This window comes from Musca domestica, unplaced genomic scaffold, assembly GCF_030504385.1.
Source record: "Musca domestica strain aabys unplaced genomic scaffold, Musca_domestica.polishedcontigs.V.1.1 140, whole genome shotgun sequence".
NCBI classification, from domain to species: domain Eukaryota; kingdom Metazoa; phylum Arthropoda; class Insecta; order Diptera; family Muscidae; genus Musca; species Musca domestica.
Window position 1 is genome coordinate 1,188,671 of NW_026712193.1, and position 13,440 is coordinate 1,202,110.

General features: G+C 30.8%; 1 protein-coding gene across 1 annotated transcript in view; it reads left to right on the forward strand.

Annotated features, from left to right (window-relative positions):
- Window positions 1-13,440, forward strand: part of LOC131801138 (homeobox protein homothorax-like) — a 103,271-nt gene that overhangs the window by 51,237 nt on the left and 38,594 nt on the right. Inside the window, exon 3 of the mRNA XM_059119244.1 lies at window positions 10,902-11,000. Coding sequence (XP_058975227.1) covers window positions 10,902-11,000 — 99 coding nt within the window. The remainder of the gene's footprint in view (window positions 1-10,901; window positions 11,001-13,440) is intronic.

Below are 13,440 nucleotides of genomic sequence, written 5' to 3' on the forward strand. Positions count from 1 at the left end.
TAATAATAAATAAATAAAAAATAAATTAAAATAAAAATTAAAGTAAAAAATTAATTTATAAAAATTAATAAATTAATTTGAAAAAGATAAATTATATATTTTATTATATATTTTTGGATAAAATAACTACTATCAGCTAAAATTATGCATTTTTACTCCATTCTAACCGTTTGGAAAATGTCTCAATTTTTTTATTCAAAGCCTAAAAGTAGGCACTGCTGTAGAAACATTTTACATTTTCATAATCCGTTACTTCTTCAAGGTCGAAGATATGTAAACAAATTTTACAAATGCGCCAAGGCAACAAAATCTACGAAATTTTAAGAATTTCAATAAATCTGATGGAAAAAATGCCTGAAAGTAGGCACCATATTTTAATCACTTAATTTTTTATACAATATTCCATTTTTCAAGCAACTCCCTAATTTTATTTCTTCGTTTTCATTTACAAAAATAGTAGGAGATTTCCTTTGATAGTAGTCTAAAAGCAGGCAATATGCCTAAAATTATGCACCACATTTTTAAGAGTTTTTTTATTAAAATATGTTTTCCAGTCTTCTACTGTATTTCCAGTTCAATTTCTGCATTTCCAGTTCTTGCAATTTTTAAAATACGAAGACACAATTAAAATTTTATAATTAAAAATGCTTTGAATTGAAATCCTAAAAGTAGACTACATTTTTTAAAATTAATTTCATCATTTTTTATCAAATCATCTAAAACTAATTTGGAAATGATAATTGAACTAAAGGAAGCGAAGAAATTACAATTTTAAATAAATAATAAATAAGTGCCCAAAAGTATGCACCATATTTTATGAAATTAAATATTTTTTCTTGGGAAAACATATTTGGTTTTCCCGGTCTGTCATTGCTTTCCATTTCTTAACACAAGAACTTTTTTAGAAATTTATGTAAATACTATGCCTAAAAGTAGGCACCAGTAGTAAGACCAGAGCCTAAAAGTAGACTCTGCTGACTTCTTCGAAATGAGGAGCTTTTTTTCCCCTCTGAAAACTGGATTTCGCACTTTATCTTATAATTCACAAAAATTAGACTCCATTAACGGACCCCAAAGTAATTTTCAAGCCTAAAAGAATTACCAATTTAAAATTAATTTTGAAAATCTGCAAAGTCTATAACCACTGAATAATTTTCAAGCCTAAGAATCGATTTAAAAATAATTAAAAACAAAAAAAAAACATTTAAATTTCTTTCCCTTCTGTTTTCATCCAAAACTTTTTTTGGAAAGACCCGGAGCAAGGGTAATAAGGGCACCATTATGCAGCTAATGCACATGTCGCCTTGTGTATTGCAATATCAGCATCTTGGTAAATTGATACATTTCAAACCATGCAGATCTTGCTTAACACTCCGCAAAAAAAAAAAAAAAAAAAAAAAAACAGAATATTTTGTTTTGGCTGGCATGATGCTGACATGGCTTGGCTTGCAACCTTTTAAGGGGTGTAATTTATACCAATTGGCTTTAACTCCCCCGTCAGTGAGGAAACAGGACGAGATGTTTGTAAAGAAAGTCATTATGGCATCAAGAAGATGAATTACTTTTGGAAATTGCACAGACACGGAAAACAAAAGTTGATTCTTGTCAGGCAAAACAAAAAAGGCCACGTGCTGTTGGCGTGTGCTCAATTTCTGGCCTCAAACAAATGGCCAGATCAAATGACACATAATGCAGTTATTCGTTTTTTTTTTTTTTTTTTTTGCAAAGAGAGCGGGCCTTTCCTTCAAAATATAAAAATTCTAGTATTTTTTGTTTTGCACATCACTGGCATTCCAACAATGGCATAAAAAGAAGGTGTTCCCAAAACATTCATTGAACCTTAAACAAAAAATGAAAAAAACGAAAAAACTAAACGTGATTTTATTCCAAAACCCTAGCTAGTTGTTGGTGATGGTGGTGGTGTTATGCCCTGGTGTTGTTCCATTTTTTTATTCGCTTGACTCCATTATTTTTATTATTGTTGGTCTTTCCGCACCGGAGACTGTATGGAGTCACACTTTGCCTATGTCACACTTTTTGTGTTGGTGTTGTTGTTGCTGTTTCGGTTTCAAACAAAAGCCTTATTTTCCCGCTAAGCCATGGAAAGAAAAAAAACAACATGGAACCCACCCAGGTTGTTTTCAGGGATTTGCCTGCTGGTGGCAAGGTGTATTTTTTTCGGTTTGGTTTTGTAGGGAATGCCAAATTCAATTCCAAAGAAAGCAACTGAACTAAACTCTGCAGCATTGTTTAATGTCGTTTAGTTTCGCAAAGCTCTCCCGACTTTAACTATGAATATTTTCGACCATATGTGGTGGTTTTTTTTTTATTTTCTTATTTTTTGGGAAGGTCGTGACAAACGTGTCTATTGGCTTAATGGTTTGCTTTTTAAGTGAATATTTATGGTGAAGCACCAAAAGAACTAAAAAAAAGACGAAACGAAGCGGAGAGTTTGAAATAGATTTTTTTCTTCGATTTCAATTAAACCAAACGATTTGCGCCAATGAGATGGAATGTGATTCTAGAATTCCTTTTATTTTAACTTTTTTCTTTTCAATTTTAAGAAAAAAATCTTCAAAGAATTTTGATAGAATGATAACAATTCTAGAAAAAAGTCTTTTAATTTTCGTAATTTTAGAAATTGGTCTAAAAGAGAAATTTTGAAATTATTTACAATATATGAAAAAAATAGGTACAGATATTATTGAATACTCTACCCTTTTTGATTTTTTTTTAAATAAAAAAATATCCTAAAATTATGCACCAATAAAATTCCTTAAAGTATGCACCACAACAAATGTTGTATTGAAATAAATGACTCTTTCAAATTTAAAAATATGTCCAAAAAGGTCTTCCTTGCAATTGGAAACTATCATTTTTCTAAAAGACTCTTCATAGACCCCTAAAATATGCAACAATTTTTTTAATACTTTATTTTAGGGTTTAATTTTTTCATTAAATCTATTGAATTATTTTATTTTCAATATTAGAATAATATTTGAAAAATATTTTCTTTTGATTCTAGATTTTAGTTTTAAACCTTTAAACTTTATTCAGAATTTCCACTCTATTTCCTAAAATTATGCACCAATAAAAAAAAATCCTAAAAGTATGCACCACAATAATGGTTGTATTGGAATAAATTACTCTTTCAAATTAAAAAATATGTCCTAAAATATTTTCGTTGCATTTGGAAACTGTCATTTTTTAAAAGACTGTTCCGGGACCCCCAAAACTATGCAACAGTTTTTTAATATTTTCTTTTAAGGACTAATTTTTCGTCATTAAATCTATTGAATTATTTATTTTCAATATTAAAATAATATTTTGAAGTTATTTTAATAACAATTTTATTTATTTATTCGGAATTTCCAACTCTTTAAAAAATCTGCTCTTTAAAGTCACCATGGCCGGGTTGGGGCAAAAAAAAAACTAAAATAAATTGTCCACAATGGCAACATAACATCAGCATAAACCAAATTAAAACCACAACAATTTTTCACAATTTTCACGTGTAAATTTTCCAATTGGTTGGATTTTTATTTCACTTGTCTCATCTCGGCCGGCGCCGGCACCCTCCGGTGTGTTGCTGTCTAAACTGAAATATATGGTGTATTACATAAAAAAAATACACATATACATAGATATATAAAAACAAAAGCAAAAACAACAACGACGACAATAACCTCAGTTTTTCACAGGAAACACAACAACATGGAAAATGTAATAAAACAACAATAACGAAAAATTTTACAAAAAAAAAAAAAAAAAAAAAAAACAACGAAACATTTGTTGGATGACGATGATGGAGTTTTAGGTAAATAAGCTTGATCTTGTTATGGTCAAATTCATTTTCAAACATGCAAATGATGTGAATATTTTTTGTTGTTGTATTTTTTTGGATGGGAGGAAAAATGCGTATAGTCTTCCATTCTCACCTCATAAAATTATATAATTTCGAGTGGCTAGATTAATTTTCTAATTTAGAAAAAATTTCAAATGAATAGAGCCAGCTAGTTTCCCGTTCATATTTTGTATGCTAATAACAACAATACATTGTATTGTTGTTGGCTTTAAAACTTCCCTTCTCAGCCAAGCAACCAGCCATTCATTCATACCATCCATCCATCCAACCAACCAACCATTCAAACCATGGCCATCGAGAAAAAAACGCATCTGCGTTTGCTTTAACAAAAAAAAATCCATAAAAAATGGTGGAAAATAATATGATGGCTATTGTTGTTGTTGTTTCTGCCCCTACCTGCCTTATTTTGAATTTTGTTTTGAGGGTTGCAACGCAAAAAAAAAACGAAAACTTTGCAAATGTTGGCGAAAAAATCCTGCAAACAACAACGATTGGTCAAACCCCATAATCCTGGCATGACGGACATGTACGTGCGGTGCACCAGCCAAAAAAACACACGTCGTGACAGGCGAGCCGTAAAGGCCTAGGGAGTTAAGTTAGATATGTTGGATATGTGTCGTTTTTTTTTTTTTGCATTCACCCCTTGAAGCATTGAACTAAAAATGCTTTACACATATTCAAAACTTTCCATTGCATATTTTTCGGCAGTAACCTGGCAAATTGCTGGCTGGTGTGATGTGTTGCGATGACGACAATATGGCAATATATTCTTGATATGAACTGTAAATTCATGGCAGGCTTTCTGTGTAAAGGGTGTTAATGTTGTGGAAATCTAGGGGTTTCAGAATTAGGAGAATTTTTTGTTTTAAATTTTGTAAAGGTATTTTAATTGTTTTTTTTTTTTTTTTTTGAATTATTTTTCTTTAGAAAAAGGACAAGCATAATTTGTTCATTTCTGTCTCATGGAATGCAAGTATTTACTTTTCTATCCCCCTCCCCCTTTCTTCAGCTGCTCAGCGTCCTTTCTCTCAATTTATAAGCATTCACATATTTAATTCAACGCTACAAAAGGAATTTCAGTGTTGTTTCGCTGTATTTTTTTCTAAATTAGAAAAAAAAAATATAAGAAACAATTTCAAACAGACATTGAAAACAACAAAAGCAAATTGTAGTCATACAAAAATTCTAAATGACATTGTGTGCAAGTCTATGTATGTGTGTGTGGAAAAAAGTAATTTATGTTGTGTTTCGCTTGATTTTTTCCTTTCATTCTTTTCTTATTGCTTTGTGTAATAGAAAGAAAGCAAGCAAGCAAGCCCCACTGACGTCGCAGCAGTCATAAGCGTCTAATTTTTTTTCTGCCTTTGCTTTTTGAGGCGACAACAAATTTGCCTTAAGCATTTAAGTGAAATGTGAATTGACGGTGTATTGTTGGAGGCGGAATATATGCTTCACACTCCCTGCTCTCTCCTATTTATAGTTGGGTAATATAACACTTGCGCTAAAAAGTTTGACGACAGCAATGGCAGATCGCCCCGTTATAGAGGAAAATGATGATGAAAATGACAAATGTTATAAATAAAAATGAAATCGAAGCATTAGTGAGAAATGGGTAGGGGAAAGGGGGATGAGACAAATTTTGAAAAAAGACATATTCTTGCCAGAACAAAATATTTTGAATATCGAACAAGAAAAACATACATAACAACAACACCAACGGCATGATGACAACATAAAGGGACAGTGGGAAGAAAATGTGGATTTTTTTTAACTCTCAAAAATGTCGAATTGAAGGTATGAAAAAAAAATACAATAACAATTTTTTATGGTTATGAAATTTTTTATGAAAAAACGTGAAATCGGATGATATATATGGGAGCTATATCTAAATTTGGACTGATTTTAGCCAATTCCAATAGGGTTCGTTCTTGAGCCAAACAAGTGATTTTTGGAAATTTTTATCTCAATCGGAAAATAAATCTGACCTGTACTTTGTTTACAAAAATATAAAGACATGTCGGTCGGACATGTAAAAATCGACTCTAATTAAAAAAGAAACAATGGGTATATTTTGTTTCCATTGGTTTGTTTGTAAAAAATTCTGAAATATATATTTCCGAAATAACAACAACAAATTGAATTGTTTTCTATGTCTTTCCGAAATTAAAATTTTTTTCACATATTTCAAATTTATTAGTTTTCAAAAAATTTCTTTCTTTATCACCTGCTGATACCTTTGAAAAAAAAAAATACAAAAAATTGAACTATTTAATTTTTTAAAATATATTATTCCAGAATTTCACAAAATATTTTAATTTTTCTCCCGTAGTTCAGTTAAAAAAAAAAATCCAAACTTATAGTTTTAAGGACCTCATTTTCTTCAGGAAGTTTTTAACCAACCATATATGGATTTTCGGTTCAATAGTATACCCACAAATATCGAATTTTTCTTCGTACCGTTGCCTATTACAAAAGTGTCCGGCAACGATTATATTCCGCCAGAAATATCGTTAATTTTTTTCTTGTCGGAAGAAATTTTGGTTAAATGAGAAATATATTCTAATTTTATTAATTTAAAAATAAATCCCTTTTCCTCTCACAAAAATAACCAAAGATGTAATTTTAACCGAATTAATTTTCTTTCTTCGAATTTCGTTTATTTCGTTTATTTCTTAACAAAATTTCTTGCCTTTCCTCTGTCCACTGTCCCCTTGACAAAAATAAATCCACGCAGATAGATTCATTCCATTTCCAAAAAAAAATGTCTATGAAATTGTTTTTGTTTCTTCAAATTTTGATTTGATGGAACAAAACAAAAAAAGGCCCACCAAAAATTGCCCTAACAAAGATGTGGATAGATAGCTTAGCATAGAACAGATATGGGGATGCCAATGCCAGCCAAACAAAGTGATAAATCATTTTAACTGTCACTTTCGAAATACAATTTTATTTAAATGAAACAAAAACAACAGAAACTCCTCCAAAAATTCTTCTATCTAATAATAACACAGAAGGGAAGGGAGGATATTTTTCTAATTTAAAATAAATCCCAAAAACAAAACTAAATGAAGCAAATCAACAACCCACAAAAAAAGAAAAATAAAATTCCTTTAGTTAATTATTTTCCAGCGACGGCTCCAAGACAAAAATGCCGTCGTCTTTTGTAAAATCAAGGCGAAGAAGAACAAGAACAAGAAGAAAAACAAAATAATACCAACACTCAATTAAGAAATGAGGCAAATAGCAGTGTTAAACTAAGAAAAGTCATGTTGTCTCGTCACAAGAACAGCAACAACAACAGCAATACTCGCGTTGTTGTTGTTGCATGGAAAAATGACACTCCACCCATTTTTAAAGGCCACCATATGACAGCCATATGAAAAAGCACAAAAATTCACACACATCCGTCTTTTTAGCAGCCAAGAAAATCGAGTCCGACTACTACTACCAACACTACTTTAACTTACACTATCGGCAAGCAATAACAACAAGCAAGAGGCGCGCAAAAAATCAACAACAACAACAATTACTATAAAATGGAAAAATGGCTGGCTAGCTGGCTGGGTGACTTGCTGAATGATGATTATATAAAGTATAGAAGGGAGACTAGTAAAAACCACATAAAATAAGAGAGTCTTAATAATTTTATGTTACTTCAAAAAAATAAAATTTACAAAAAATTATAAATTATTTGTTTTAAAAATATAAATTATTTTCAAATTTCTTAAAATTATTCTTGTATAAAACACCACCAAAAGAGTTTGTTCCCTTTGAAAAAGTACCCCTTACTCTTAAAATTTACCATGGAAATACTCAATTTACGATATTACTGTGTGTACTCTCTTTCAAATTACCCACTCTCACTCATTTAGCCAATTTTATACTCATTCCACTTTACTCTTTACTGTTTACGGTATTTGTGAAGAGTACGTATCCCATGCACACGCACACACATCAACAACAATCAAAGCAGTGGAGGGGAAATAACTCATTGCCATTGACTCTCACACTCACAAAGCAACCAAGCCGTTTCTCTTCCACTCTTAAATTCTCTTAGCAAATTCGCTTGGAGTGTTTTCTTGTTTTGCGCCGCATGGCTTGCTCCCCAAAACAAATCGCAGACTGTTTGGCAGCTTTTTGGTTTTGGTTTTGGTTTTCGTTTTTTTTTTTTTTTTTTTTTGTTTTGGGGATAAAACAAAAATGTTGTGGACAAAAACGCTACACGAAAAATGAAAAAAAAAGAATTATTAAGATTTATGTGCGAAATATTTTCATTTTTTGGGGGTCGTGACCGTGAGTCTATTAAATGACAAGAAGAAAAATATTATATGTTGATGGCGGCGCGATGGCAGGCAATTGTTGTAGGTAGGCTGGCAGGCCAGCCAGGCAGATTTTAGTAGCGACGGCTGCAATGGTGTGAAATGTAATATGTATGGGGTTTTTTGTTTAGCAATTGTTGTTATTGGCGTATTAACCCTCTGCAACTGACGTATGGTCTGACAGACCCCGCAAAGAGAACAATCGTTCGTAACTTTGTAATATAACAAGTTACGATCTCTACGCTCTCGTTACCTTTTCTATTCATGCTCCTAAGTCGCTCAGTGTGAAAAGAGCAATCGTTTACTGTTGTACATAAATAAGGCCAAGAAGGCGCCAGTCAAAAATTTGAGCATGGGAAATCGGTTTAAAAATGAGGTCTGCTAGACCCCATGTCAGTCACATTGTTACAATTAGACCACGTCAGTTGCAGAGGGTTAACAAATCTTTTTTTTCGCAAAATAGGTGTGAAAGCGATTTGGGAGACTTTTGTTAAGAAATTGAAATCTTTATTAACTCCTTGGGGGGAAGATATGAGATATATTGTTATTTAAAGAGGGGACCATGGGAGTCAAGAAACATATTTTTATGAAATATTGGATTAGAGTCTATTTCTACACTAGACTAAAGACAATGTGAGATGTGTTTGAACATTAAAACAAAAACAAAGAAGTTAGTTTATTTTTTTTTGCTAGATTTTGGAAATAGAAAACTGCAGAATTTTTGCATCAATAGATGGCGCTCTGATTTGAAATTCAAATGAAATATCTGAGTCTGTGTTCAATAAAAAAATATTTTATGTGATGAAAATAAAACAATATCTCAAACTCGATGTTTGGAGTTCGTGATGGGCACCCTTCTCGGGCAGATAATAACTGCTACACCAGAAATTCGGAATTTTTAAATTTTTAATGGATTTTTTTTACATTTTGCAAGTTCCCGGGTCAGCTGAACTTATCTGGTTTTTTTTTTAATTTTTCAGTTATTAAAAGTGCAGTTGCATATCTAATATTGGGACCCCAAAAAATCTACAAATATTTTTTTTTTATTTGCCATAAATTTCAATACCAAACTTTATTTGTTAAATATAAATAAAAAATAATGCAATATTTCCCCTCTGAGAACACCCCCAGGATTTTTTCTACCTTTCCTCGGAAAAAAATCCAAAAAAAAAACTTTCTAATGAACCAATTTTCTTATTTATTTTGTAATTTCCACAATTACAACAATAACAAAAACGACAACCAACAACTGATTAATATTTATATTAAGAAATATGACACACCAAATGACACAATAACACACCTCTAAGACAAAAAAAAAAAACAACCACACAACATCCTCCCCCACAATTCCAAACTTAACAGGGTCATTCACTTCCCTATACCAAAAAAAAATCCAACAACAACAAAAAAATTGTCACTCTGTATAACGAAACATACGCATAAACACCCCACAAAAACATTAAATTTAATACGCACATTACATTAAAAAAATGGAAAATTGGCCATTAAGTTTGCATAGAAGTCATTGCGAGTTGTTTTCTCTTTTTTTTTTTGCGTTTTGTTTCCTTAAACTTAATTTCTTGGGTCGGTGGTGGTGGTGGTGGGATGAGCTGCTCAAATTTCTTCTTAGAGTTTTGTTCCGGATATGCATAAGAATTTAAACAAAGGTAGGTGGGTGGGTTGGTTGTTTGTTCAATATACAACGCCTTAACTTATTGTAAGGATGAAAAAAACCAACCAGCCATCCAGCAAGCCTTAAGGTATGCCAATTTTCTTGTTCAGCATTGTTGGTGTTTTTTATGTGCCATTTAAGGTTATAAAATAAATTATTATTAACGTCATTCGAAATTAAACAACATTATACACAAAAGGCTCTTGTTACAGGCAAGAATGAAAAAAAATACACCATAAGGTTGTTTGGAGTTTTGACTTTCCTTATTGTTGTTATTGGCCATAAACTCCGGCAACAAGAAAAAATAAAAAAAAACTGTTTTTGATTCGTTATATTTTATAACGGCAAATGGCAAAATATTTTACCACACCAGACTCAATGACGACGGCTCAAAACCTTATTATGTTTCAAACACTATTTTTTTATTATTAATAACAACCCACGTTTGAAATTAATTTTTATATAATTTTTTCCCAGTTTTTATGTCTTTAACTCTTTGTACCATTCCATATCTTTGTCAAACTGTCAATATTTATCTATAATACCCGCTTAAGTGTTATATATTTATTTTTAAGTAATATTTTATGCGATAGGAGAAATACAACAACAAAAATAGTCCAGCGCAGAAAAAAAAAAAACATCCAATCTATGCGGCATGTATATTTGAAATATTCTACTACATGTGTGTGTGAGTGTGTCGACGTCGTCTCTGATATGTTAAGCCTTTTAATATAAACATGACAAGTGTTATGAGCCAAACGAAAAGAGGAAAAAAAATATTGATATTTTTTAAGTTTGCCTTTTTTTAAAGGCTTTGGGGGATTTAAATTTCACCGTAACCGAAAAAAAAACAAGAGAAACGTAGAAAAAAACCACCACGTCAAAAAGAAACCACATAAACTTTGCTTGCGTATTTGTTTTAATTTTTGCTAATGTTTTTTTGTTGTAGTTTTTGAATTCTATATTTTCATTTGCCTTTTTTTGGAAATAACTATTAGTCAATATGTATGAATAACAATTGTTTTTTCCATTGATTTTTCAGGTCGATGGTGTCGAAGAGAATGGTCATCACCTGCCGCCGATACTAGAAATGCCGATGCCTCAAGACGGTTATATTCCTCAGTCTTCCTGGGTAGTCCCGGTAAGTAAAAACGTAACAAATATTTATTTAAAACTATTGAAAAAATATTCAGAAGCCCTAAAGATATTCTAAAATCCATTAAAAAAAATATAATAAAAAAAATTATTGGTAAAGTCTGCTTAAAATTATGGCAATTAAATTTTGACATTATTTTGGAAGAAGAAACTTAGGTATCACGAAAAAACTTTAGGACATATCGAAAGAAAGTGTTTTCACTTTATTTTATAAAATATTTGATTCAAATGATTCCAAAATTATTAAATAATAATATTAGAAGTCAATAAAATCATTGGGTACTGCTCTGCGTATAATTGATATTAATTAGAGAGAAGATTTTAAAAATTAAAATCTTAGGTATTTCTGATCCGAATTTCAAAACTTTTTCAACGTCAATTGGAAGCTTAGACTGTATATTTTTCATAAAAAATAATAGTTTCTCCCAATTTTTGAATAAAAACAATCAAAAGTCCTACAAACTTATTGGATAATCTTGAAACTTCCCTGCGTATTGACATTAAATGACTCGAAGAGATTTGAAATTAAAATCTCAGGCATTTCTAAGCTAATTTCAAAACTTAAAGCCCTGTCTTTATACTTTTTATACAAAATGATAATTTCTCCCAATTTTAAATGAAAACTATAAAAAATTCCTCTCAAATGAAAATAATTCAAAAGCAATTTCCTGCCCATAATTGATATTAATTCTCTTTATTTAAATTCACATTGTTGGGTTTTCAAAAGCAATTATCAGATTCATTTCAAATTGCTAAGCTTAGGACATAATTTTATCAAAAAAAAGTATTAAGTGGAAATAAAAGTGGTAGAAAGCCATCAAATTTATTTCGTTTATCCTTAGAACCCCTTTTTGGCATGTAAGCCTAATTTTTTGTGCAAATTTTGCAGATACTTGGATTTTTTCTTCTAAAAGTTTTTAATATTCCCACAAATTATCGATTTCAGGAAGAAATGCGTTCAAAAATAACCAAAAACTCTAAAAACAAGCAACATTTGAATGTGGCACAACCCTGCGTATGATTATTATTAATTATGGAAAATACTTTTAAAATTAATTATTCAAGCATTTCCATCAGGAATTTTTGAAACTTTTTTATGAAAAATCGAAGCCAAGACTTTCTATTTCCATGCAAAATATTTCCAATAGGAACAACCATTGCAAAAGTCGGCAGAAATGATCAAAATTATAATTTTAGGGAGTTGGATTTGATTTTACTTTTATTTCATATAAATTTGCAAGTTACTAAAGGTTGTATATATATAAAAAATAAACTTATTATGTTTATAAATTAATAATGCAAGATACACAGACTTGAATTCATAAATTTAAAGAAGCTGTTGCAAATAAAAGTTTAAGTGAGCCATTTTGGGTTAAAACGACCTCATTTTTAATAGTTTCACCTTATTTTTCCCCAAATTTGCTAGCTATTCCAATTTCGTCTTCAAAATGTATTCAATATTTTCATAATTAATCGATTTCGTAGAGAAAACTTTCCAATATAATGAAAATACTCTAAAAACAAGCAAAAATACATTTTGAACCACCGTGCGTATGACTGATATTAATTATGGGAAATATTTTTAAAATTAATTTTAAAACATTTCTATCCATAATTTTTTCAAAGTTCTAACGTACAATCCATGCCAAGACCTTAAAGATTCCAGAAAAAATACTTCCAATTCCAAAATGCCTTCGTAAAGTCGCTACAAATTCTCTGTTTTGGGAGGGATTTAATTTTTTCTTTGATTTCTCATAAATTTCTTGCTTACTCATGATTACAAAAAGATAAAAACAAAAAAAAAATCTACAACTTATGATGTTTATAATTTACTAAACATTGCAATCAAGCATAAATCAGCGGCATTGAAAGATCTTTGTTTTTATTTTTTTAGTAATAAGCCAAAGATAAGATAAGCAGCAAAAGCCCTTTGTGATATTTTTTCTGCATTTTCACAAAATACAATGTTACAAAAACTAAGCAAAGGAAATCGAAATGGCAAACAAAAGATGGAAAAAAACGACAACAAACTTCTTCCAGTGAAGCCTAACATTTCCACAAAAAAAGTACTGCAGAAGAAGTAGTCGGAAACACCAGCCTAGACTAAATGTCTGGCGAAATACTAGAAATTACAACAGTTGTATTGTAAATTTTGCATAAAGATGAGCGGTTTGCACTTGAAGTTGTTGTTGCTGTTGTTTTGTTAAACAATGATTTTTTGGATTTCCCTCCACCACCACCCCCTCCCTGCGGATTTCCAACAGTCTTTCAAGACACATTGGCATCAGCCTTGTCGGCATCGTAGTCATCATCTCCGCCAATGTGGTGTTTCTTGAAGGCTTAGCCTTACTTTGATGCATACTAAAAGCTTTGCTGGCCGTTACAAAGAAAAGAAGTTTGCGGCTTAAATACTTTGATATTTTTGC